This window comes from Oxyura jamaicensis, chromosome 4, assembly GCF_011077185.1.
Source record: "Oxyura jamaicensis isolate SHBP4307 breed ruddy duck chromosome 4, BPBGC_Ojam_1.0, whole genome shotgun sequence".
NCBI classification, from domain to species: Eukaryota; Metazoa; Chordata; class Aves; order Anseriformes; family Anatidae; genus Oxyura; species Oxyura jamaicensis.
The window spans coordinates 78,658,248-78,684,122 of NC_048896.1; the positions used below are offsets into that span (position 1 = coordinate 78,658,248).

At 36.9% G+C, this 25,875-nt stretch overlaps 1 protein-coding gene across 4 annotated transcripts in view; it reads left to right on the plus strand.

Annotated features, from left to right (window-relative positions):
- KCNIP4 (potassium voltage-gated channel interacting protein 4) overlaps positions 1–25,875 on the plus strand; it is a 429,982-nt gene that overhangs the window by 86,348 nt on the left and 317,759 nt on the right. Inside the window, exon 1 of one of the 4 annotated variants that reach the window (XM_035323823.1) lies at positions 21,004–21,218. The exons of the other annotated variants lie outside the window; for them this stretch is intronic. Coding sequence (XP_035179714.1) covers positions 21,131–21,218 — 88 coding nt within the window. The 5' untranslated portion in view covers positions 21,004–21,130. Of the gene's footprint in view, positions 1–21,003; positions 21,219–25,875 lie in introns of those variants that run through there. 4 annotated transcript variants of the gene reach the window in all.

A 25,875-nucleotide genomic window follows, 5' to 3' on the forward strand; every position in this document is an offset into this window, starting at 1 on the left:
GTGCTCTGTGAATTTATCTATACATTTCTCAACTGCATCTCAGGCAGATGAGACTATCATCTGCAGGACAGGGAGGCTTGTTGCTGATACATGCTGAATTTCTCTGGAGCCACAGTAATAACCATAAGGGATGCTTATGTATCATCAGTGGGATTTGGGCTCAAGTTGAACTGAGGTTTAAAAAGATGAAAAACACGAGGAAGAAGGAACAGTAAGATTAAGGTATTAAATAGAATGAATCAACATGTGAACTAACATTATGTTGTCTTCAGAAAATAAATATCTAGTGATGTAGCATCTTCAGAAAAAGCAAAAGGAAAAAAAAAATCCCCCTGCCATATTTATCTTTTGAATACTATAAAGTTCAGCTATTAAATATATTTTCTAGCAGAACAAATTCTCTGTGCCTTATGTTGCTAAAGCAGATATTGAGAGTTTAGACTTGCCAGCGCAAAGAAAGGTGATGCATGGTGATCTATTTTCCAACTTAAAATTGGAAAAGAAGTTCTTAAGTGAATAGTTTGTGATAATGGAAGGATTAATTCTTGGTACCTTGAAATGGAGAAACATCATATTTTCTTCTGAAAAAGAATGATTTCTGTATTACAAAGGAGTGGTTTAAATAGGCTTTGACTACTTACTACCTTTCTTCATTTTACAGTTGTATCAGATTGCTAGTCTCCTGTAAGTTAAAGCCAGGGCCTCTTTTGGAAAGACCCCAGACATGATACAGGATGATTAATCTTTGTAATGTCCCAGCGAGATGAGACTGAATTAATGCCTATGTCAGATAAATTTGAGCAAGATATTTGCATTGGATCCCATAGTAAGGAAATGGCTATGCAGATGCCAAGCTTTTTCTGTTGACACTCAGAGATAAAACATGAAAAACTGAGACGTGTTAGGCCTTTGTTTTTGCAAATGTCTATAATAACTCGTTATTTCCTCATCTCCTGTGTTTTCATTGACTGAACCAATTCACCCAATCAACCCAACTGTGCAGATAACTCTTGTTAAACCGAAACCAGTATCTCTATCAGCTTTGAAAATACATTGCAGGGAGTGTTTTCAGGTTCAAAAAACACTTATGGTGATAATTCAGATAAATTTTAGGGATAAATTGTGGCAATTCAGTGCAGGTACTTCACAGTTAGTGGACTGGATTCAATTTTGCTAACACTAATGTCTTCCCTATTATTTGTGTTAAAGACCGGGTTCCTTGACCCGGTTTGGGATTGCTGACTGCAAGAGCAGCGAAGAAATTATCTGGAGAGCTTGTAGGAAACTTTAAACTGGTGTTTTTTTTTGTTGTTGTTGTTTTTTTTTAATAGTCTAATTTCATTGCTCTAAAAATACCCATGTAATTCCTCACACAGGTATGCCTTTTTGATAAAAACTGAAAACAATTTTTGATCAGTAATTCCCAGATTTTCTTCCAATCTTAACTGAAACCTTTATCTTTAGGTATGGATGTGACTAAAATATGCAAAAATATTCAGCACCGCTGAATTCTTATTTCTGAAATTCTTATATCTGAAAGCATCCTTTTGTCTAATGCGTTGCCAATATGTTTTTGACATTACCATATTTCACCTCACAGAAGCTATTTATTTCTAAATCAGAATCCTAACAGTGACAGAAGCAAATTCAGATACTTTATAACTCACTAAATTCACTCTTCAGGATTTACTATTAAATGTAGTTCTCTTTAAGACTGATAATCTCTGTGCTAGAGTTTTTGTGACTCCTGGGGACTACTGATAATTTCTTATGTGTTCTAATACTGAGACATGCCAGAAAAACATTCCATGAATAAACATCCTAGTTGTGAGTCAAGATTAGGTTTTGTTAAAATTACTTGGATTTTAGTTTTCCTTCTCTCCCACGTTTTCTTCTGAAAAGAAATGGTATGCAAAGAGCACCTTGAGTTTACATAATTGAGTTAAAGCTTTTGCTTTAAATTTCTCTATTTATGATACTTTAATATGTTAGTGAATAAGAAAAAAAATGATTTTATACTTTAATGTGAAAATAGTTTTCAAGAATGAAACAAAACACTTTCAAGGCATTCGGCTAATTTTATTTTCAGCTAAGTTTACTTTCAATAGTAAACTGTTAGCAAATATGTCTTCCTTTTGAATACAGTCAGTTCTTCAGCATTAGGTCAAGTTCCCCCCCCCCTTAAGAATATGTATGAATGTCAATGTAAAAGGTTCCTCCATGAAGATAAAGGTCACAGAAAACTTTTTTTTTTCCCTTTTTTGAGATTTCAACAAAACAAAGTTGTAAAAACAAACAAACAAACAAAAAAAACAAACAAAAACACCACAAAACTATTTGCTTTGCAGTGCTTATCTTTTTCAGGTGCTGCCTGGGCAATTAGTTTATGCTGTCCTCTCTTACCACTCCATCAGCATCCAGAATGGCTTGTGTGGGAAGGGACCTTAAATATCATCTAGTGATGATATCCAACCCCTCTGCCATGGGCTAGGATGACACTCACTAGATCAGGTTGCCCAGGGTCCCATCCAACCTGATTTTGAATACTTCCAGGGATGGGGCATTCACAACCTCTCTGGGCAACCTTTTCCTATGCCTCACCACCCTGAGTGAAGAATTTCCTCTTAACATCTAATTTAAGTCTGTCCTCTTTCAGTTTAAAACCATTCTGCCTTGTCTTGTCATAATCAGTTTGAGCAAAGAGTCACTCTCCATCTTTTTTATGAGTCTCTTTTAAGTACTGAAAGGTCACAATGAGGTTTCCCTGAAGCCTTCTCTTCCGTAGGCTGAAAGCCCCCAGCTCTCTTGGTCTTTCTTCACAGGAGAAGTGCTCCAGCGCCTTGATCATCTTTGTGGCCCTATTAATTAGCCAGCACGTGCTTAAGGCTGGAAAGAATGTTTGGTCATCTGCTCTAATTCCCTGCTGAAAGCTTCTGCTAGGTCTTCTCTATTCAATTACTGATATAGAGTTGTGGTTGAGCTCACCCTGCACGCCCACTGGGATGATCCCTGTGGCAAAAGAGTTGATGTGGATTTTGTGCCCTCATAGCTTCTTTTTGGGAAAGAGTCAAAGATGAGAAGTCAAAGAGGCAAAGAGGAGAAGTCTGGAATAGTAAGACTTCAGTGATGCACTTGACTTATGATTATTTCCCAGCTGGGATATCAGTCCTACAGAGGTATCTGTATAAAGAACATGCTGCACGTCTAACTTTGTTAATCTTTTCACATTAAATTAGGTGAAGGACAGAGGATCTTGAGAATTTGAAGATGAATTTAAACCACTTCTGTGCATGTGCAGTATATGTATTTCCTGTGGTCAGATACACAATACCTCACAGTTATTAAAAAATCATTTGTTATGAGTTATGTGTATGCATATATAGATATGTATAGATAGGTCTGTCCCTATATATACTTACAGTGAAAAAAAACATTCCCCCAAGTATGAGGGAACACACAATACATAGCATTAATGCAAAGCAAAGTAGTCAGCCTTAAGTGTGTGTGTCCGTATTTACAGCAGGGAACATTCTGGCAGGTAGTATAAGACCAGTTAAAGTGTGTCTGCTTTTTCACCAGCTACTGTGGTGGTTAGCATGCATTTAATGGAATTATTTTTTTTTTCAAGGGCAATGAAAGCTTACCTTTAAAAGTAGAATCCAAGTGACAAATTGCAGACAACTTCAAATATTTGATCATTAGGATCTCTTATCTAAATTGTTTGCATGTCAGGTTTCCTTTGTAGCATTGAATAATTTGGATAAATGATTCTTCAATTGGTAATTGCATTTCCTTAACAACAATTGGGTGATGGTACATTTAAAAATAAATAAATAAATAAAAGCCTTCATGCAGTGCCCTTCCCTGGAGCTTGTCACCGTCTCTACCTCTGATAGTGTATGACACTTATTGCTCAAGTCATATTTCCTTAAAAGCTTTAGCTTTACTGAAGTTGTATCTAAAATTATACTACTTTATTTTACCACTGTACAATTCACATAAAACTGAAATTTTCTTCTTCCTTTTTTTGTTAATAGAATACATTTTGAGAAAATGTTTTTTAACTTCAGTTTAAGTTTTTAACTTAAGTGACTGTAATTTTTTTTTTCAAAACCTAAGGTTGCCATTAGAAATTTAGTTTCCTAGTATTTATATTATGCTGAAAGATCAATTATGTTTGAGCTCTTTGTCCATGTTATGAATTATATAAGTGAAATTAATTCTGGATTATCTGTATGAGAATTACACAACTTCTATAGCTGTGCATATGTTGTCTGAAGCTCACATGGGACTAAAATCACCTTTAGCCATACAGTTTTTTTTGCTGGCTGTCCCAATCCGATTGCTCAGAGGGCCGTTCATGAATTACCTGTAGCAAGATTAAGTGAGGTCAAATGTTGTCTACCAGTTTATTAATTTGATATAAAAATATCAAAAGAGAAGCTAGAGTTAAGAAAGGAGGAGTGACAGAAAAGATGTCGAAATGTAAGTGAAGGGGTCTTATAGATTGCAACAGATAGTCACCACCATGGATCCAGTGGTGTCCTGTTGGTCCGTTGTCTTCAAAGATATGGTGGGGAGGGTCCCTTGTGTCTTGAAAAGGCACTATCTTTCCATAGTGTCCCCTCATGGTCTTTTTACCTGGTTTCCAATGTATTCCAAAATACAAGTATTGTGTAATATAGAAACATAGAAATGGAGAGTAAGTGGTAATGATAGATAATCATGCAGGTTTATTTTTGTTTTTATTGTTTTAAATGAAGTTATTTTCCCTAATTATTTGGTATAGCTAGAGGAATTATGAAAATTTCCTAAAAATATTTAAGGAATAGATTTGACCCAAGGAAGACAGATTTTCCAATTTTTCCAATATTTCATTTATATTGTTTGAACTTCTTTTGACTTCTACAATAGGAAAGATTACAATTTGAGTAAAATCTTTCATACATAAAAATTTTCAGAGGCATGAAACTTTAATTTGCTGAAACATTCCCCCAAATACCTTTCATATTAACTTCTACCTTTCTTTTTTTTTTTTTTTTGTAAGCTGAGACAGAAGTGATGCCCTGAGGCCTGCTTTTTACTTGTATTCCTCATCAGTCTTCCATTAATAACTTAATTTCATTTTATCTGTAGAGTCCCTCTTTGTAGAATATAAGTGTATGTTTGATTTTACTGAACATTTTCTACCCTGGCTTTATCTGGCTTTCTATAAAAAAGATGTAGTGCTTGTTAAAAATAATTAATATGTCAAGTATCTATTTATTGGTGCAGGTAACGGCATGATAGCTGTCTGGGAATAGTGGCTGTTTGATTGCCTGGAATAGAAAAACTCTTATGCCTCTGCAATATCCATACATATAACTTTTATCACATACAAATGTAAATTCACTTGGTGGTTTTACTAAGAGAAAGCAAATAAGCATATAAATCCTGTGTGTCTGTTCTGACTCTCCAAGAACATAGATTCTTCAGACTTGTTAGTTATTCTGTTTTTGTTTGAAAAATTGGTAATGCAATAGGATACCTCTAGAAACCATAATCTAGAACTTAATACGTTCTCAAAGCTGCCAAAAGTTGTTCAAGTCTTTGCTTTATGTAATCTGAAATGCACAGTTTAATCTCCCCCAGTAATAAACCAGTTTAAAACCTCATTGTAGCTGGCACTATCTTGAGTTTCACTGTATTGGAAAATTGATTGAGACATGAGTAAGCTGCTCCATCTTGAATAAGAATACAATCAATGTATTAGATATATTAATTTCCTCATGCATCTTTGTCTCCAATGCCTGAGTTCTGTAACTTTTTCCATTTCGGTGAGGCTTACTCGGAGCCATTATACTTGCAAAGTACTTAGTAGACTTCTGATTGCTACAAAGAATATAATTGTGTTAGAAAAGAGGAATCAAAGCCTTTATATTGCATGAAAGTGTCCAAAAAACTTGCAAAATTCTGAAAATCCTTAGCAAAATAAAAGCAGAATACATTTTTATAAAACTAATGACACTGAAGAAATTCCTTAATTCAGATCATATTGAATCAAATATCTAAATAAAATAGTGAGTTTATGTTCTTTCTTTGGAGGCTGTGTAATTTTGATATTTTTGCCAAAGAATATTTTCCTTCATTAAGATGACTTGATATTTAATGTACTATTTTAATTAGATGATGTCAAAATCTAGGCTGAAAATAGTGTTGCCTTCTGAGCAGATGTGAATAATTATTCATTAGATGCTTTCTGATAAGGCTTTGATATATACATTTTTTCAATGTTGAGTTATTTTTAATAAAGGAATTATGTATTTGAGGAACAACTGGTTTTACCTGCCTATTAATGTGTGAAATTGTAACAGTGTCCCTAGAAATGTCATTGCTGGAAACAATGATTGGCATTAAAATCTGAGCTCCAACTGTTCAGAAAGCTGGTGAGTTTCAATACAAATATTGCTGTCTCCTAAGTCAATTGAATAAAACAAATATGCTCTTTTTGTCCCCATTGGCTTTTAAACTTCACCAGGAATGGATAGATAAATATGACTCCCATTTTAGTAATTCATATATTTATTTTGTTGCCTTTAAAATCATAGAATGGCTTGGGTTGGAAGGGACCTTCAAGATAATCTAGTTCCAACCCCACTAGGAGTTGCCACCCACTTGACCAGGTTGCCCAGGGCCTTGTCCAAACCTAGCCTTGAACCCTTTCAGGGATGGGATATCCACAGTTTCTCAGAACAACCTGTCTAAGTGCCACACCACCCTCTGAGTGAAGAATTTTCCTCCTAACATCTAGTTTAAATCTCCCCTCTTTTGGTTTAAAACCATTCCCCCTTGTCCTATCACTACCTGACCATGTAAAAAGTTATTCTCCATCTTTTCTTCATAAGCCCTCTTCAGGTACTGAAAGGCTGCAGTGAGATCTACCCAGAACCTTCTCTCTAGGTTGAACATCCCCCAGCTCTCACAGCCTTTCTTCATAGGAGAGGTGCACCAGCCCCTTGATCATCTTCGTGTCCATTCTTTGGACTCGCTCTAACAGCCCCACATCCTTCTTGTGCTGGGAGCTCCAGACCTGTCTGCAGCGCTCCAAGTGGGGCCTCTTGAGGGCAGAGTAGAGGGGGACAATCACCTCCTTTCACCTACTAGCCATGCCTCTGTTGATTGATGCTTTGCTTGATTTCCCTTCCCTTTCAAAAACAAAACAAAAAAAAAACACCTGAACACTTGAAAACTATATGAACTTTCAAAGTAAGTATGAAGTATGTGCATATATACACAGTGTTATTAGAAGCTTGGTTTCTAAACTCAAACTTCTACTTGGCGCAGTCTTGCATGGAAAGTTGCTCTGTGTTTCTGCAACTATTTTTTTTTTTTTTTTTGGAAATAAGAGCAATATAGTCCTGTTAATAGTGGCAAAATTGTTTTCAAAAATGTCATTTCTGCTTTTCTTTAAAACATATATCCCCTTAGTACTTAATATTGACTTACCTAGGATAGATATGTGTGATGGATGCCTCATAGTGCCAGTCTACTAATAGTGCAAGAATATCAAACTTTTGTAACACCAGTCAGAGTGAATGAAGTAAGTTTTTGGACACTATCATTCCATTTGGTTTCTGAAGCTGAGGAGTCTGTATCCAACTGAATAATCCTCTCTAAATCAGTTTCATGTGCTGCTCTGACTTTGAGTGTGAATGCTTTATTGAATTTACCATTTTAAAGGGCAGTTTTACTATGGAGGTATATGGCTAGTGATACATATGAATGGTACCATTTATAAAGCCTTTCAATAAGTTCTAAGGCTTCTGTGAAATTACATAATATCCCTGCTTCACAAAATCATTAGTCACAGATTTAAGAGAGTAGTGAACTTAAGCAGAACAAAACTAAGATTTTAATTCTTTTTCATGTTTAACTTATTCTAGTTGCCTTCATTTTAATTGATCTGTTAACTAACTTGCACTTAAATTGTAGCAATATCTTAAGCTTTTTGTCTTCTCTAGATGCACCCTGATCATAAACTGTAAAACAACTGAAGAGAGAAGAGAATATAATTCATGCATTGACACCTTTCTTAACCCAGCTTTAGAATGAATTTCAGATGTTGCTTTTTATATTGCTAGGAGTTAATCTATAAATAGTTGCAAATGCAAATCTTCTCTCTGTTTTTGCTTGACTTCTCATTCCAGTGGTTTTCTTTGAAGAAGCACTCATAAATATTCTTTAATAGATGAAAATATCCTTGAAGAGCAAATGCATTCCTAAACTGTTGCAAATGTCAAAGGAAGGATAGAAGTAAAAATTATCTCTGAATTTCTTATCTCTACCAGAAATTACTAGAATAAAACTCCCGGGGGGGGGGGGGGGGGGGGGGGAACAACACGACTTGCAAAGAGCACTGATGATGCAAAGATACCAATGCTTTTTCAGATCTTTAAGATCTGATGCATGTACTGACTTGTAGAAAACCATATCTGATTTAAGTTACTTACTTTCTTCTTGTAGTAATGAATTCCTCTGTGGCTACAAAGGAACTCAAATTCCATATCACACAACTTCTATTTCCAACCTTGGCTTGAGTCAAAACTCAGTTTTCCACAAACATGTTTTTTGTTTGTTGTCTATCCCAATGAAGTTTATAGACATACCCTACTGCTTTCTCCATCCCTATGCATATCAGATCTACAAAGATGTTATAGATAGGCATACACAAGTAGTGTAGTAGTAGACAGTAACTGGTTAACTGAACACATTATCTTAGAAGACATTACTCTAGCTGCTCCATTTTTTTTTCCATATTTAGTGTTGTATATAAATTTACTAAAGTACATTCAAATTGCCAATGTGTTTTTTTTTTCTTTTTTTTTTTTTTCTTGTTGCTACTGAAAAGAAATAAGATATGGAAATTGGAAATGCTTTTTGTATCAGAATGTCGAATATTGGTCAAGTGTTTCTCGAGAACCTGTTGACACTGATTTTACTTATGGTGACCACAAGAAGAAAATGTCAATAGCTTATCATTATAAAGACTTTTTGCATCTTGTATCAGCTCTGGGGAACAGTATAACCAAGGCGGGTACAAACGTACCTGAGGCCTTACCAAACTGGGACTCTCTTCAGCTGTTAAATGTTTCACTTCAGTTTGGAATTAACGGTGTTGTTTAATACTCAAAATGACTTGAGACATAATTTTGTTTTCTGGCTTCATATACTTCCCCTAAAACATGGGAATATTTGCACTATGAGACAAAAACATAACAGAACAAGGCTGAATATGGAAGGCATCTGTTGTTGTTGTTTTTCTCAGTAGGAATAGGATCCTGAGGGAATAGGATGATCTAATTGAGCTAATATAAATTGTGAACTATGACAGATTAATTTAGAAGAAACCTGAAATGGGATTCCAGCTTAAATTGTCCTGGAAAAAAGTCTTGGACCTGTAATATTAAACTTATTATTGCATGAATATTCATCTTTTGTTGCTCTACATCAGCTGCTTCTTGTAACATTGTTTTCAGGAAATTTAGCTTAGGAGATTGTGGGCAACGCGTCTTCACTTGTCATCTTCTGTCTACTCCTTGGTTTGCTCCCTTGTACTTGTCACAGGCTGGAATGAAATTTTACAAATTTACATGTCAATGTTGTTAGTTGTAAGACTGTTCAGTTTAGGAAATACATTTAAGGTTTGCTAGATTACAACATAAACTTATATTCACTGCAGTTCAGAATAATGAAAGTAAAAAAAACAAACAAAAACCAGCAAAGTAAAAGAATACTTTGAATAGCATAATAGCATATACTGGTTGTTCCATATTCATAGGCTATACTGAATAAATAGAAATCATCAGAGTAGTTCAGTTGGAAGGAACCTGATAAGATCACCAAGTCCAACTTCCTGACTAAAAGTTAAAGGATATTATTAAGGGCATTATCCAAATGAACACTGACAGGCATGGGGCATCAACCACCTCTAAGAAGCCAGCTCCAGCATTTGACCACACTCCAATGTTTGACCATACTCCGGGTGATTTTTTTTTTTCCCTAATGCCCAGTCTGAAACTGCCTTGGTGCAGTTTTGGTCTGTTCCTGTGCATCCTGTCATCAGTTCCCAGGGAGCAGTGACCAATACTTCCCTCTCCTCTTTGTTATACTGATAAGCTGTCAACAGCTGATGCTATTGTAGTGGCTGATGTAGTGGCAACAACAACTAGTAATTTCCAGCCACTGGTGCATCACAACGGCAATGAGAACCTTTACCAGAGAAAACAGACACTTCCGAAGCTCTATTGAAGGGTTGTTTCAGTGATGCTTTTCTGGCTCATTGAAAGAATCTTTTATGCACTTCTGTTTTCAGTATCATCCTGAAGTTCTGCCACTTTGCCCTCAAATTTAGAAACCCATCACATCATGTTTCCTGGTAAGTAGAATGTCAGTTCCAGTCTAATATCGCTGCATGTACACCTACGGGCAAAGGAAAAAAAAAAAAACAAAAAAAAACTTGTTGAGCTTTTCCCTCTCTTGTTCACTTTTATATGCAGCTGTATAGATTCAGAGTAAAACTGCTTGTTTATTTTGGATTATTCCCTTTCTGTACTGTTCTACCATTAAACTCCTTTCTCACTGAGTTCTTGGGGGAGAGAAGGTAGAGGAGGAGAATTTATGGTTTCTTCTTTAAAGGGGTAGAGGAAGCCAGTTAATTGGAGAATCAGTACTGGCAGCATTTATATTGTATGTCTTCTGAGGCTGTTATTTTAAAAGAAGTGTAGTTGCTTCAAACCCCAGAATGGAAGGAAAATACAGAAGCATGCATCTCAGTATCATGGACTCATTGAGCCTTTCAAATTGCAGGAGTGACAGTAAAAGGATTACTTTGCAAAAGAGTCTGAGCCAAGAAATTTTTGGAAAGCACAAACTTTGTAAAGCAATTTTGGTGATTTCTGTTTGATCTCTGAGATTCAGCAAAAAGTTGTTGTCTTTAGCAAAGAAGATCAGATCTAGTTCTATTGAATTTTTAATGCATTATCCTAATGTGCACTTTCTGATTAGCTTAGACCACCGTGCATATTTTTCTAAGTAAAGTATTTCAAGTTTTTTTCAGAGAAGTGTCCTTTACAGATATATACACAGATGTGTGTATATATATTGCCATGAACTATGAAAATAACGTTTCATTTTAGGTGGATTATTAATGTAATTTGGGGGTTCATAGGGCACTTGCTGATAGAATTAAAGCTCCAAGATTCTACACATTTACAAAAACTAATAATTATGGCTAGATTTTGACAGTCTTCCCTGGCCTAATGCAGATCAGAGCAATCTTCTTGTGTATATAACTACCTCAAAAACAAACAAAAGCCTATAAGAAAAAAATACAGAAGAACACTGAGGGTTCAGCCAGCAGAATATCTCTCTATTATGCAGTTGCTAACAAAAATATCTTTCAGGGTATCTGATACTTGGTAGATCTGCAATAGCTAGTTGATTGTAAGTTGAATTTTTTATAGGTTTCTGATAGGAAACAAGTTATAGGTTTGAAAATGAAGCTTTCTTTTCCATCTTCATTCTGAATGCAGATTTTGTAAAGGGTCCTTTAACTTTGGAAAAATGTCTTGGCCTTAATTATTTGATTGCTTAAACTTCTGAGTACTGTAGTGTTTTTGTTACAACTTTTGTCATCTCTTTAGAGCAGATGTGCATTTTAACCACCAAAAGCTTTGAGCCATTTAGAATGGATAAATTCTGAATATCCTGATATCCTTCAAACCCAGGGGAAGTGACGGGTAATTTTTGCAGTTGGTTTAAGATAACAGAAGAGTATTATTAAAATTTGATCACCTTCTACTTAAAGCACTGCTGGAAAATATGATTTTAATCAGATGTTAATAACCATGGAATAGATTATCTAGTAATGGACCAGATAAAGGTGAGTTATAAAAGAAAACATCTTTATAGAAGTAAATAAAATCTGGACAAGGAGTGGAAATGGCTTTGAAAATCCATTTCTAGAAGAGAAACCGGGATAGGAGCCTCTGGAGTGGCAGTACAAGAAAGGACCCCCTGAAAAAAGTCTAATTTAATGTGAAAGTTGAAAGAGTGTTGTAGAAACTCTGTTATTCCCCACTTCAGGTACCTTAACTACTTCAGGTGCAGGAATGTTTTGCATGATACAAAGTAAAAATTGGTTTACTTCTTGCTGTCTTTGTGTTCTATGGTGACCAGTCTGAACTGCACATTCAGAGTGGGCAAAAGGCTGCAGAGAGGAAGTTATGTTCTTCTTCTGCTAAGCAAGTTCAGAAATAGCACTGCCTTTAAAGAATGAAAGTGGTTAGACCATGAGGATGCATTGCTGTGAAAGGTGACTGGAAGGAAATCATCTTCTTATGGTAAGAGAAGGTGTTACACACAAAATCTTGCTGTGGGCAAAAGAAGGAGCACGCCATTGTCTCTGGCCTATACATCTAAGAAGTCAAGATTTAAATTTTAAATAAGCAAAAATAAAATAATTCATAATCAGAATGAAAAAAAAAAAGTTATTAGTCCAATTACAATGATACTAACAGCTCATGCTGATCTTAGATCTTGTAGTGCAACAAAATCCATGATCAGAGACCTTCAGGAATAATAGGAATAATTTCACTTTGATATCATCCTTCTTCCTTCCCCAGATAGTATCGTAATCTTCCCTCAGGCTGTAGCATGTTTTGAAATAAGACTTCCTCCTGTTGGTACCATTCTAATTTTTATTAGTTATTTTCCAAGTCAGAGTCACACAAAGCACGCTTGTGGTGCTAGTTTTCCTCCCACCCCCCCTATTCCAAAGCCAAAGCAATATGTTATATTTAGAAACAATATTAAAAAGTGGGGAAATTCTATGAATATTTATTTGAAAACATTTTACCTTCAGAGAAAATCAACTAGATAAAACATCTGTTACCTGATTTTCTTTCTATTTTTTCCCTCATTTATCACATAGACAGCAAAGTTAAGCTAGTAAGATGTGACCATCTTGAATTCTCTGAAGAGTCAATATGGGGGAGTCTGGCTAATGATGATATAAAATGGAGGATGAAATGTGATTATTAATTGAGAGCATCTTTAATTTAAGGAGCGTTGAATTACCCAGTTTAACCAACAGGTAAGAACTAAAGCTGTACATAATGCTATAAATTCTTTATTGACTGACCCTGGTAAGGGCATCATTGTAATTATGATGCTTATACCTGACGAGTTACCTCTGTATTGGAAATTTCAGAGAATTTTTTTCCCAATCTAGTTCCTTGGATGTGAGATAACTCTAATAGAATTTATTTTTTGACTGAACAGCTTATCTCTTCCATTTTTAATATAGTGTCTGCAGTAAAAGTAGCTGTCCTATTCCAATGGGGGAAAGCTTGAAGTAATAATTTCCGTAATATCAAACGTGATTTCTACTTGGTGACTGAAATTCTATATCCAGGCACACAGAGCAGCTGCTATGAACTAAGAAATTTCTGCAGGGCTTAAGAATGGTCACTCACCCCTGTACCATACAAGACCTCAGAAGTTTACCATCGTTTTTCTGGTAACTGGTGGTATTTTCCTGTGTCTTTCATCAACACCGATCTTCAGGAGAGTGTGCACTATAGAAGAATTATTTTGCTGATGTATAGAAATGAGAGAGATGCTCTGTTGTCATTACCTGCCTTGCAGTTAACTTCCTGTTCTAGGCTTCTGAGTTGGAAATATATTTACAGCCAACTAATGAAATTTTCTTTTGCTTGCCTAGACCATATATAGATTATTATGGTTATCACTGACTTGTAACCTCATAATAGCTGAATTCATAATAAAAACTACTTTACTTCCTTAGGCTAGAGAGTTGGAAAATGACTTGAATTTATGCTGAAGGCCCTCATTTGATTAGATCTTTTTAAACTGTGTTATTGCTAAGATACTGCAGTGATGTCATGCTAAATTTCTATGGTTTCCTGAGCTCTGAAGCACAGCAGCCCAAATACCTGCTGTACTATGGGATGCTCTGAGCTGGGAATCAAAGATTTGGCCTTTCATTAATGCCTGTGGGTCACACATGAGGTTAAATTTCCTCTTTGCTCCATTGTACTGTTTTTGTTTGTTTGTTTGTTTGTTTTTTAATCTCTAAGATTAACTGATTCTTTGTCCTTTTGTCTCTGGTCCTTCTGGACTGATTTAAAGAAGCATTACAAGGACAGATGAGGGATGCTTGTCTGAAGCTGCAGGTAGTCATGGTCATACTTCTTAGAGAAGTGGCAGTATATATGGCCAGAAAAGAATGTGTGTTAGGAGGCAGGGAGAAAAATGATACTGCATGGATGTTGTATAAGACCGTCAAAATCTGCAGCTGTGTGTAGTGTGTGACTTCAAGATCATAATGCAGACTCAGAGATTTCCTTTACAGGGCCAGCGAAGGTAAATGGATGTGATGCTCTTTCATTTATATCCTTGATCATTGTGTCCTATCTGCAGTGCATAATGTGTAGCTTCTTCTGGCTTTTCCATAGCTTGAAGCCAAGGTGGATTTCAAACTTACTTGAGTTGATTTAAAAAATAAACAAACGAAAAAAACTTTTGGAATGTGTTTTTCATTTCTCCGTGATGCAAACAAGTGTGCAGTGTAGAAAATCTTAGTTTTGAGTGGTACAATTGTGAGCATATATGAACCTTTCTTATGGGTGAACAGGGTTCAACTCAGGTTTATCAGACCAAATAAAATCAATTCTAAGTCAATTTGAACTGAAAAATAGGAAAATGATTTTATTATATATATTGGGAGAGCTAATCACCTTTACTATATGGAAAATCTATGGGCCAGTATAACAATTGCAACAGTTCTGGAAAAACTGGGAGTAGACAAGTATCTGCTTATAACTAAAGGGTACCACAGGACCGCAGACAGGCTGTCCTCGGTATCTGCAGGACCCTGCTAGGAGGGGAAGGACAGACACCACAGGCCTAGCATTGGGGTAGCTTAACTTTTTCCTTCATATATACGTGAATACTTAACACGATCAGTTTTGGGGTGCAGGACAGCTGTTTCAAAATTACTCCAACCAAGGATGATATATGATGTAGGCTCTGATGAGCTGTTTGGGCGGTTGCCTCTGCCTTTTCTTTCTCCTCCCTGAGGTAGTGGCTGCAGCATATTCACCCAAACACATTTCAATTCAAGGTTAAGGATATGAAGACTTTAGGAGTTGCACCTCTAAATCTTAATCTTGCAGATTTAGTTTGATTCCCTGTTTAATCTGCAAATTTACAGCATCCACAATTGTTTTGGGCTAGCAAAATTGATGGAGAGGTGGTGATGATGATGGGGGGATGATGCCTGAAAACTCTAGGAAAGCACTTGACTGAGAAGATAAGATGGAAGTTCTCTCCTCCATTAAATAGAGATCTAAATGTGTAGAGTCTAGTAGAACTAAAATGAGTATAACAACTCCAGATATCTTTTTTTCTGTGGGGAAGAGAAATTAGGAATTAATTATTTTCATCTTGGGGGCAAAATTTAAGCTTCTTATGAACAACATATGTGAATTTATGATACTTATGAACTCAGAGCCACAAAACAGAGAAAACCCATATATAGTTGTTGATAGCAGTACATCTTAATCTTTTTTTTTTTTTTTTTCAGTTGAGAACACTCAGAATTGGTTTAAGTTGGAAGATAAGGCCGCACATACAAAACGGGTCTGTATAATAAGGGTGAATAGATTTTAGTGTTCTGCAGAAAGATTATTCGTAACACTGCTCATGCAGGTTTTTATAGTTAGCTTTGCACACAGAGATCCAATTTATATTGAATGTTAAAGGCAGCACTCTACGTTCTGCAGTGAGAATTTTACAGCGTGTGCACAGAACTTAATGTGCAACATGAAAACTGCATTATACTATTTTATGTTTCAGCAGGTAAGTCTTGTTTATTCTCAGCACAAACCTCTGGCTGGCTGGGGAAGGTCAGGCTGGGAAGTTGCTCATCTTTGACACCGCAGCATTCGGGAGTGATGAATATTTAATTAGGCAAGAGAGGACTGTGTGGGAGGTTGAGGCAGCTGTAGCTCCTCTTTGACCGTCTGCAGTATCATCTTAGAGTGTTGTGTGTAAATGAATCCCTGGGGTAAGCTTCAAGGACACAGAGTAGGTTTTTTTTTTTTTTTTTAAAAAAAAAAAAAAAGCATTCTGATTGAGTAGCTAGTTACAGGGAAGTCAGAAATAATAGAGACAAATGACAATGTTTTAAGAAGTGTTTTTGTTATGCTGGTCGAAGGTTTTATGCTCTTGCTTAGCCACGAGGTTTTATTGAGCTCCATAAATGTAATAGAAAATTAAGTTTGAAACTATAGAGTCTAGAAATATAACAGCAATGGAAGTAATTTCTTGTATACTAGTATTAGCTATTAGAATGGAGCATGTGTATGACTTGCTGATATTATGCGAACAGCATGAGATAGCAGTCATTTCTCTGTAGTACCATTCTCAGCACAGCACTAGTTGTTTGATTTTTGAGGATATTATTCTTAGCAAGCTTTCAGGAGAAGCTAAAAACTAGGGACAAGCAGGAAGATTGTGCGTTAATTTTCAGTGGTATAGGCTGAGGTAAAGGTCTCTTGTTGTTTTGTGTTTCACGTTAAACATTATGGACAGGATGGATAAGTGAAGTTGGGATGCTATGAAGTTTTTTTTTTTTTTTTTTGCTATGAAGTTTTTGCTTGTTTTTGCTAAATAAAAAAAAAAAATGTTGCCTTAACTAAGTACGTTGGCAGTTCCCCTGCTAACTGTCCTGGGCTCCGTGGCAATTACTATTCCCACCCACAACAGAACAACCCTATGTCCACATCTCACATGAACATCCATTTTATGTGAGTAGATGAAGTAGAAAGATTTCTGTGTTGCCTGTTATTGCAAGCAATGTTCAGGACAGAAAACAATGATCAATAACAATTGTAAACCAAGTAAATTTAGCCTCGTCTCCTAACTTGTTGGTATGGAGCAGTGAGGAAGGGAATTTCTATCTGCATCTCTGTTTCCTGGCTCACATTCTAGCATGTAGCAATTGCTGGTTTGTGTTATTATCAAAGACTTAAATTTGGGCAAAAAAATAATTTTGTGGGAGAAATTTGTATTGCTGCTTGCTGTTTGTGGCTAAAGTCATGGCTGGTATGGTCATAGAAATGGTGAATACCATGGAATTCTGCAGCATCTGGTGCTTTTTGTGAAAAAATCCTGCTGCATCTATTTTAGATGGTAGTCAACTTTGGACACCTTGCTACAAGATACTGTTGAGTCAAGAAATAAAAAAAAAAAAAAAAAAAAGAGAAGCACTATTAAAATAAATACACTGGGGACTGTGATTTAGAAAGACTCTCACATTTATGACAGGCAAGGAGCAACTGAGAGGAGATCTGACGATGGTCATCTATGCGTGGCAGCTGTTTATTGCACTGATCGTAAACATCTTGCTGTTACCTTGTGTTCACCCATCTGTTTGTTTCTGCCCATCTGTTATTTCTTGCCATGTGCTTAGGTTGTAAATATCTGTTCTTTGAAATAGGTGGCTAGAAATCCTCTGATAAAATCCTCAGTTGTGGAATTCAGCACTTGCGTTACGAACAAAGACTCCAGCAAGGCTCTTCAGTCAACAGTGAGGAAACTGTGTACAGGTTCTCAGTGTTCCTGGTTGACTCTTTCTGAGGTTGAGGCCACTTACTGAATTTGTCGTTTTTAGAAGATTCACATTAGCTCTTTTTAAGGAATAGCACAGGCTACTTCAGGAGGAAATTGCACTCTTTGAAGTTAGACGACTGCTTTAAATAATGTATGTGAATGAAACATACAATACAAATAGTCTCCAAGAAGCTGATCAGCTTGCGTACTCTGCATATGCCACTTCAACTCATGTTGTTGTGTGGTTTTGTTTGTTTTTGTAATTTTTTTATTGCCAGTCTGGTGAACTTGCATCTAGCACGCAATGTCATCCTTACTGCAGAGATTTCTTATATTTTTTTTATTTGCTTAAACCATTATGTAATGCTTTTTTGCAAGTTGAGTACTTCCTGTTGTTAGCTATGACATCCAAATTTAACTTCTGATGGAGTATTTTTAAGGGATGATTTTGCTTTATTTTTTCATTAAATGCAATCTGTATTTATCATTTTTCTTCTCAAAAAGAAACTATAGTGCTAGCTAATTCAACATTTATCATTTTATGCTAAGTCATCACAATGGATTATTCTTTTTTAAGGAAGACTTTTCTTGTAGCTTTGTTTAAAAATCTTCATAGAAAATATTTGATTATTAAGAGCTGTAGAGTACACTTCGTACATTCAGGGGAACTTTTCTATTTTGTATTTAAAGTGCTGCTGTGGTTGGTCTCTTAAAACAAATAAAACCACATTTCCTGCCCTTTTATTTCATGCATTCCAAGTACTTCAAAATAAAATAAGTTGCTTTGTATTGTTCTGGGGTGCCTGTCAATTGGGCTGGGCAAACTAATTTGAAAATCCAAGAGTTTACAAATAATATTTACATTCTCCTTCCATTTGCTGTTCCTAAACTCTGGGAAAAAAAATGTTTTGCATACTTTATTCCTTCTCCATTGTACTGCAATAGTGGTTTTTAAACCCTGATTTCTCAATACCTGATTCCCAAGTCAGGACTTCCAGGAACTGATCCATGTCCTTCTGAAGTTAATAGAAATCTTACTTTAAAAAAAAAAAAAGTCCAGACCTATATATGTTATGAATTAGTGGGGGCAGGGGCAGTCATTCTTATAGATACAAAAAGTATTTTTATAGTCCAGTGCAGAGTCTCTGTTTCTGAAGATTTTAATGTGTCCCATCTTTTTTTTTTTTTTTAAAAAAAAAAAAAGTATATTGCCGATACATAGGAGCTGGTATTTTCCAATGTTATTTCACTATAATGTATTTATTGACAAAACCATGGCGTTTTTTTAACTATCCTTCATTGTGATTTTTTTTTTCACTCTTCCCTGATCTGTGTTTTATTTTATTTTTTTTTTATTTTTATTTGGGGTAAGTAGCTTCTCTTCAAAGATTAGACAACCATTTGTTTTGAGCAGGAAAATAATGGGAGCTAGATTTGGATACAGTTTTATCAGAATATTATGCTGTTTTTTAAAAGCCTCTTATTGAAACTGGTCAGAAACCTTACATGAACTTTTTCTTAGACAGTAATTACTGTTATTGTTGTATTGAAATGTAAAAGGTTTAGGAAAATGCATCAGAACTGATGCTACTTTGTTTTAGGGGAGGGAAAAAAAACGACCATGGTGACAATGCTTATTTAAAGCTTTAGAAAACCAGTATTTCACTTCTTCATTTTGAAGTACTACTTCAAGTGAAATTTATATAAAGTAATTAAAAATGTTAAAGGATTAAGCAGGTCAAGGACTCTGGCTGAGAACCATTTGCATTGTCCTCTTCTGTCCTCAGCCAAAGACGAGATACTCACACTTCTGTTCTCAGTATCCATCTTCACTTCTACCAGCTGTTTAGGGAGTTTCCCTTTCAGAGGTGGAAGAAGGTGGCAGTGGTGGTGTTAAACTCTCTGTGGCAAGGTTTTGTTTTCTTGTTGTTTGTGGATTTATTTATTTTTTTAATGCCTTTTCTAAATAGAAGAGTGGCTGTAGGAAGAAGCAGTGCAAATATGAAAGGCTGAAACTTGCCTAGTTCCTTCAAGGGCTAAACCCTGCAATGGGCTAAAATGGGGATTTCTTGAGGGTGTTTCATTTTGGCTCTTTCTGATAGCTTCATGGCTTCACTGTAAGCATAAGAGAGCAGGCTTGTGTTTTAGTTAGATGACATGTTTTCTGTCTATACTAACTGCAAGTTTGCTAATGCTTTGATGTGTTGGGTCTATAATGTATTTATCCCTGCTCAGTGCACAGTACAAAAATAGTTTGAAGATGTGCATTTGTGTTTATTACAGTTTTTTTTTAAAGGCATTCACCAAAATGTTTGTGTGGTCGATGCTGTCATTAAAATTAGATCAGACAGTGATTTTCTTCTGTTAAGCTTTTCCTTAATGGGTTCTTTGTCTTCTTTTAATGGTATTATGCATTACATATTGCATCACCATCTAATGCAATACTCGGAGTTGTTCTGTGTTTCTGTAGATCTGTAGATTCTGTAGTCCGAAGGAAATGAAAACATATTCTTCAGCTTCTCTGCTCATGGGGAAAGACTTCAACAGATCACTTTTATTAATAGGAAACGCTTCTCTCACGCAAGGCAGCAAAACATGAATTTCTACGGGAGCAGCAAAGAGTGCGTGCAGCTTCCCCCCCCCCGAAAAAAAAACATTTCTTGAAGCCACCTTAGCTGAGGTCTGTTGGCTGCCAGCTGCCCCAGCCTTGGGGACCCCTTGGAGCCCTGCAGCTTTCCCGGGGCCGGCCAGGAGCACCCCAGCTCACCTGCAGAAGGCAGGTGAGCTGGAGGCAAGGCAGCCCTCTGCTCTGACCTTGAGCAGCGCGCTGCGATATCTGCCACTGGGATGTCTTCTGTTAAACCCACCTTTTGATGTTGTGCTGTGATTTATTTATTTTTCTATCCTCCTCCCAGCAAAACAGAGCGATGCCGTGCCCTCGATTCCTTTGATTCCCTGAGGGGCAAAGCGGAGACTGTGTGTGGTGTGTGATGTCTGTGGGGTGTGTTTGTGATGTGAGGGGTGCGTAGTGTCTGTGTGTGATGTATGTGGGATGTGTGCGGCGTCTTTGTGTGGCTGTGTGAGGCATGGGGTGTCTGTGTGTGATGTCTGTGGGGGGTGTGTGTGATGTGGGGGGTGTGTGTGATGTGAGGGGTGCATGGCCCCGCCCCGGGGCTGCGGTGCCCGCCGAGCCGGCCGCGGGCTGTGCGCGGGCAGCGCCTGCGGCGGGAGCGGCTCCGGCCCCCCGGCGCCCCCCGGTGACCCCCGGTGCCCCCCGGTGCCACGGGGCTGTGCTCGGCAGGCAGCGGAGAGAAGGAGACGTGGGAGTTTGGGCTCGGCTGCTGGGAGGAGAGTTGCGAGGCTGCCAACTGCCTCAGAAGTTTGCTGCCAGGAACGGTTCCCTCTATCGGCAAAAGTGCCCGGCTCTTCTCAGAGGAATACCTTGTTGCTTAAGATGAGTGGCTGTAGGAAGCGGTGTAAGCGTGAAATCATGAAATTTGCCCAGTACCTTCTCAGGCTAATCACAGGTTCTCTTCACACAGGTAACGGCTGTTTTTCTTTGTGGTCTAATCGTACGGCGTGGTAACAGGACGATTACCTGCATTTAATGTAGTGATGGCATTGCTTTATGTTTATAGTTCTCATCTTGTAAGTAATAAAAAGAAACCTATGGACTAATTTGTGGCTGGGGATGATAAAAACAGAGCATGTGGTCTTGTGGATGTTGCAGTGTTCAGACAGCGTGAGGGGTTCCCTTGAGCACTGGCACACCTGCACCCCGATGGGGCTGTGTGTCGATGTGCCTTCACCCGCTCACGTGCGTGCCCTAACGGGGAGCACAGCACCCACGGGATACATGGCCACAGAGGGGGGAAGCTCCTGCTTTTTATTTTCATTCTTCCCTACAGATTTGCCACCACAGTCAGCCTATGTTCTTTTTCGCATACACTTGTTTTTGCTTATTTCCACATGTAAATCAACTGCAATGTGGTGCTCTGGCAGCTCGCTGCAAACTTTAAATAATGCTTGTGCTTTTAGCCCCTAAAGAATTTGGAACTTAAGTGGCTGTCAACTTAATCTATTTTGGGTAACCTTGGATCAATTGTACAGTGCCAGCAGGGATTTGTAAGCTGGATTGATCAAACAGTGTAGTTTTCTTTTTAGCACTTAGGGAAATACACTGTTCTTGCAAATCAGCATTTTCTCTTTTTTTTTTTTTTTTTTTTTTTCCAGGGATTGTCACATATGACAACTTGTATGATGTGTCCTTCTGTACTGATGAAATACAACTTTGCTTCTTTCTAGACTTCAGATATGTTTTTCCTTGGAAAAATCATCAGGCAGAGGTGCGAGTCCAGCCTTAGCAGATAACAAGCAATTATACTAACAGGGTTATTGAGAATTAAATGTTGTTTGCTTTACTGAAAACATTTTGAAAGTTTCTGATTTTTTTTTTTTTTTTTTTGGTATATTAACCACTTATGGAAAGCTTTGAAAGCAGAGTTGGCTCTGCACTCATAGTTTATTGATAAATTGCATTTATCACTATTTTGGGTTATACTGCTGTAGAAATCACTGGCAACCAGTACTTTATAAGGTATTTGTAACTTATGTAAATGTAATATAAACTTCTGTAGCTTTTCAATAACCCCAAGTGTTTTGTAAGGCAGATTTTCCCTTTTTCTGTCTTATTCTGTCATTGTTTTTTTTTTTTTTTTTTTGTGTGTGTGTGTGTTTATTGTATCAATTCAGATTTCTTTGAAATGCTGACTTCTTGCTCCTGTGGGTTGCTATGGAAATTAAGTAATAGACGATGCAAGAAGAAAGCTGTATTAGAGATTAAGGCCAGTACTCCTATTTCACAAAGTCATTCAAGCTTTTCCTTTCCTGTCTACCTAATGATGTGCTCTGTTTTTCAGACTGATGTTTGCATTGCAAGCTTTCTGAGCTCACAACTCAAAACCTTTTTCCAAAGTTGTTGTGGATACTGGTTATAATGTTGCTACTAAAAAATTGTTTCACTTATAATTAAGAAGCACGTTTTGGTGGCTAAATTACTGGAAAGCCAGTAGATTGCTTGAAATATTTTACCTTAAAGGAAACAAGCCTTAATAATCAAGTCTTCTGCATTAGTGATTTAGGGCACTTCCACACAACTCTCAGGAACTGAGAAAGTTCTCAGGGTTTACATTTACTTCTGTTACTGATAACAGCAGTATCTTACTACTCTTACTAGGATAATAGACCCTGCTGTTTTAAAATGGTGTAACGAGTGAGATCAAAATGTAATGTGACAGTAATTGAACCACAAAGAGGTAGAGCTAAACCATTCAGTTCTTGCATAGCCCAGTCTACCACATCTGGTAATTTGCATCAACCACAACTTTTGCAATACCAGTTAACTCTTCCACCTTCAAAATCTAATGCATAATTCATTATGATGATAATTAGATGATAACGAAGATGAATGAGGAAGTCTAGTTGAAAGTGTTAGAAAACTATAGTTAATTTGTGTATTGAACATAATGCTCTTTCTATGAGTGTTCATTCTAAAATGTAGAATCACCATCAGAAACTAAAATGTGTGCTTATTCAGATTTTCACATGAAGGCAGTCTGGTCTGCTTACATGACTCAAGTCACCAAATTATTCTCCTGCTGTAGATAAGGAGTACAGCAGGGAAAACAATTTAACTTCCCTGTTGATAAGATTTGGCCTGTGTTTCTTCTTTCAGGTGTATATTTAAATTTATACTTTATACTAAGTTGGAACTACACATTGTTGAAAGCTCGAGCACTAAATCCAATCCATACCTTTTTTCTGTATGGGTAAGCATATATATATATATATACACCTGATCTTCGTTAATGTAAATCTGTACAATCACTGTTGTGATTCGTTTATCTTCTAATAAGGGTGAAGAGAACTAGGACAAAGGCTCAGTTTGTTGTCTGTAGGCCCAATAGAAGTCACTGTTGTTGACTGTTATTACTGCCCATGTTTTGTAATCCATTGTGATGCTAAATGGACCTGTTCTATGGTGAAACTTGATTTATATTTCTATATTAAATATTATCTAACATGGCTGTCTGGGATGCTGTGTAAACACGCACTTGTGCTTAATATTCAAGTTGGCTGTAATCAATGTTAATGAAACTACCCCCCTTACTTAAAGGTAAATGCTACATACATTTTTAGTGGGCTTTAAATGATAATCTCTGCCTGAGTAAGTCCAGATCTCTTCCTTTTTTTTATATTTTTTTATTTTTTATTTTACAGCTTGTTACAGTGGTTGAAAGCAAAATGTAGTGAGAAGAAAGTATTTTAAAGAAAGTTTTTAACTTTCTCTAGTTTCTGCTATATATTAAGTTGATGTGATTCCACAACTGAAACAGACTCCCTCAAATATTGAAGACAGCATTCCTCAATTGTCATACCAGGCCCTACTCTATTGCCTGTTGCCTCTTGAGGTATGTTGGAAGTGCCTGTTCTTTGAAACATTGTCATAAGGAACTTCATGCTGCTGTTGAAAATGTTTCAGTTTTCAGGTGCATCATGAATTTGTGTAATACAAATACTGAGATTAAACACAGAGAGAGAAATAGACCATAAATTATTCTGAAGTGGAAAAAACAATTTCAGAGCAATGGCCAGGAAGTTTTTCTTAACCATTTAAACTGATAAAATATGGGAATTAAAGAGATGTTAGAAGCAGAAGTGCCATTGATTTCAGTGGTAAATTTCTAGGAGTATATCCTTTTTTGGATATGCTCACATTAAGTGCCTGCGATAATGGAAACTAGGATTTCCAGGATGGATTCAAATTCCTGGTTACATGTATTTACAAAGAAAGAACAATTCTGGGTGTGATGTGCTCTCTCTCTCAATCTGAGATATCATTCTTCTAGAGTTATGCAGATAAAGCAATGGACTGACTGTTTCTTTATTTTTATATATTTTTTTTAATCTATAGACTGGTGCCATTGGTGTAAAATAATATTATCATTGGTTTGAGATGTGAATATAGGATATACTTTCTGTTAACACTTTCACTGAGAAATTGAAGTCTTACAAAAAGATCATCTTTGGCCTTTTCTGTGCGCAAACAAGCAAATTAATGTTTCCTAGCTTACTGCCAGTAGGAAGATTGCCTCTGAGCATCTTTTCCCTGAAGATGAGGCAGATAATAGCATGGACATCCAGGGGCTCATGACAGTCCTGCTGTGTCTGTTTCAGCTACCTGCCTGCCAGTCCCTAAAGTCCACTTCAGTTTGAGACAGTAGTTTTGAATCCTTCCCAAGGCTGCTAACTTTGCATAGATTCATTAGATATCTTTCCTCCTGCATTCTGGAAATACTGGGTGTGTAGCTGATAGCCTGCCCTGAAGAGAAATTAGATGTTTCCCTATGTACAAGGAGAATGCCCCTGCTTCCAAAATACAGTATGAGATAAGTCCTCTCCACTTCTTTATCCACCTTACAGCTGAGCATGTGAACGTCACAGGACTAGAAACAGACAGTGACAAGGAGCCTAAGTCTTTGCTGATGATTAGGGAATTCAACTGGGAGAGCATAGACCTGGGGTGTAAACTGCACTCCATGAAGTCATTCAATTAAGAGATCTGTAACCATCCCAACAGCAAGTACCATCACCACTCCACTTTTTGACATTGATCTTTGACAAAGACCATGTAGGAGTAGTTACCAGCCACATGGAGATCCTGAATGCTTACCAGCTCTGAGTTATGGATAGATTGAATTATGCTGAAGGAGATGTCTTACTTCATGACCTAGTTCAGGGAGAGGGAAATGCCGAGGCTGAATGCCCCACTGGGCAAACTTCCTGCCTTGTTCCCTTTCCTACCCCATTCTGCCACAACAACAAATCCATGAGGCAGTCTTTGTTTCATCATTGGTGTTGGTGTGGTGTGGATTCCATGGTTGTCATAGTATCCAGTTTCAGCTCAGCCTTAATTTTTAGGTATGCATGTTGTGGCTGCATTGATTGAATCATTCTGAAAAATTAGGGTAATGCATTGGGATTTTTACTTATGGAGTAAAATCTAGCAGAAGAGGGGATTTGAGTTCAGGGGTCTGAATGTAAAACTCACACAATATATATCAGCTTCTTCTAATTATGCTATGAAAAGTTCAAAATGAATGCTTATAAAACTCTGAAGATTAATTAAAATATTTTATA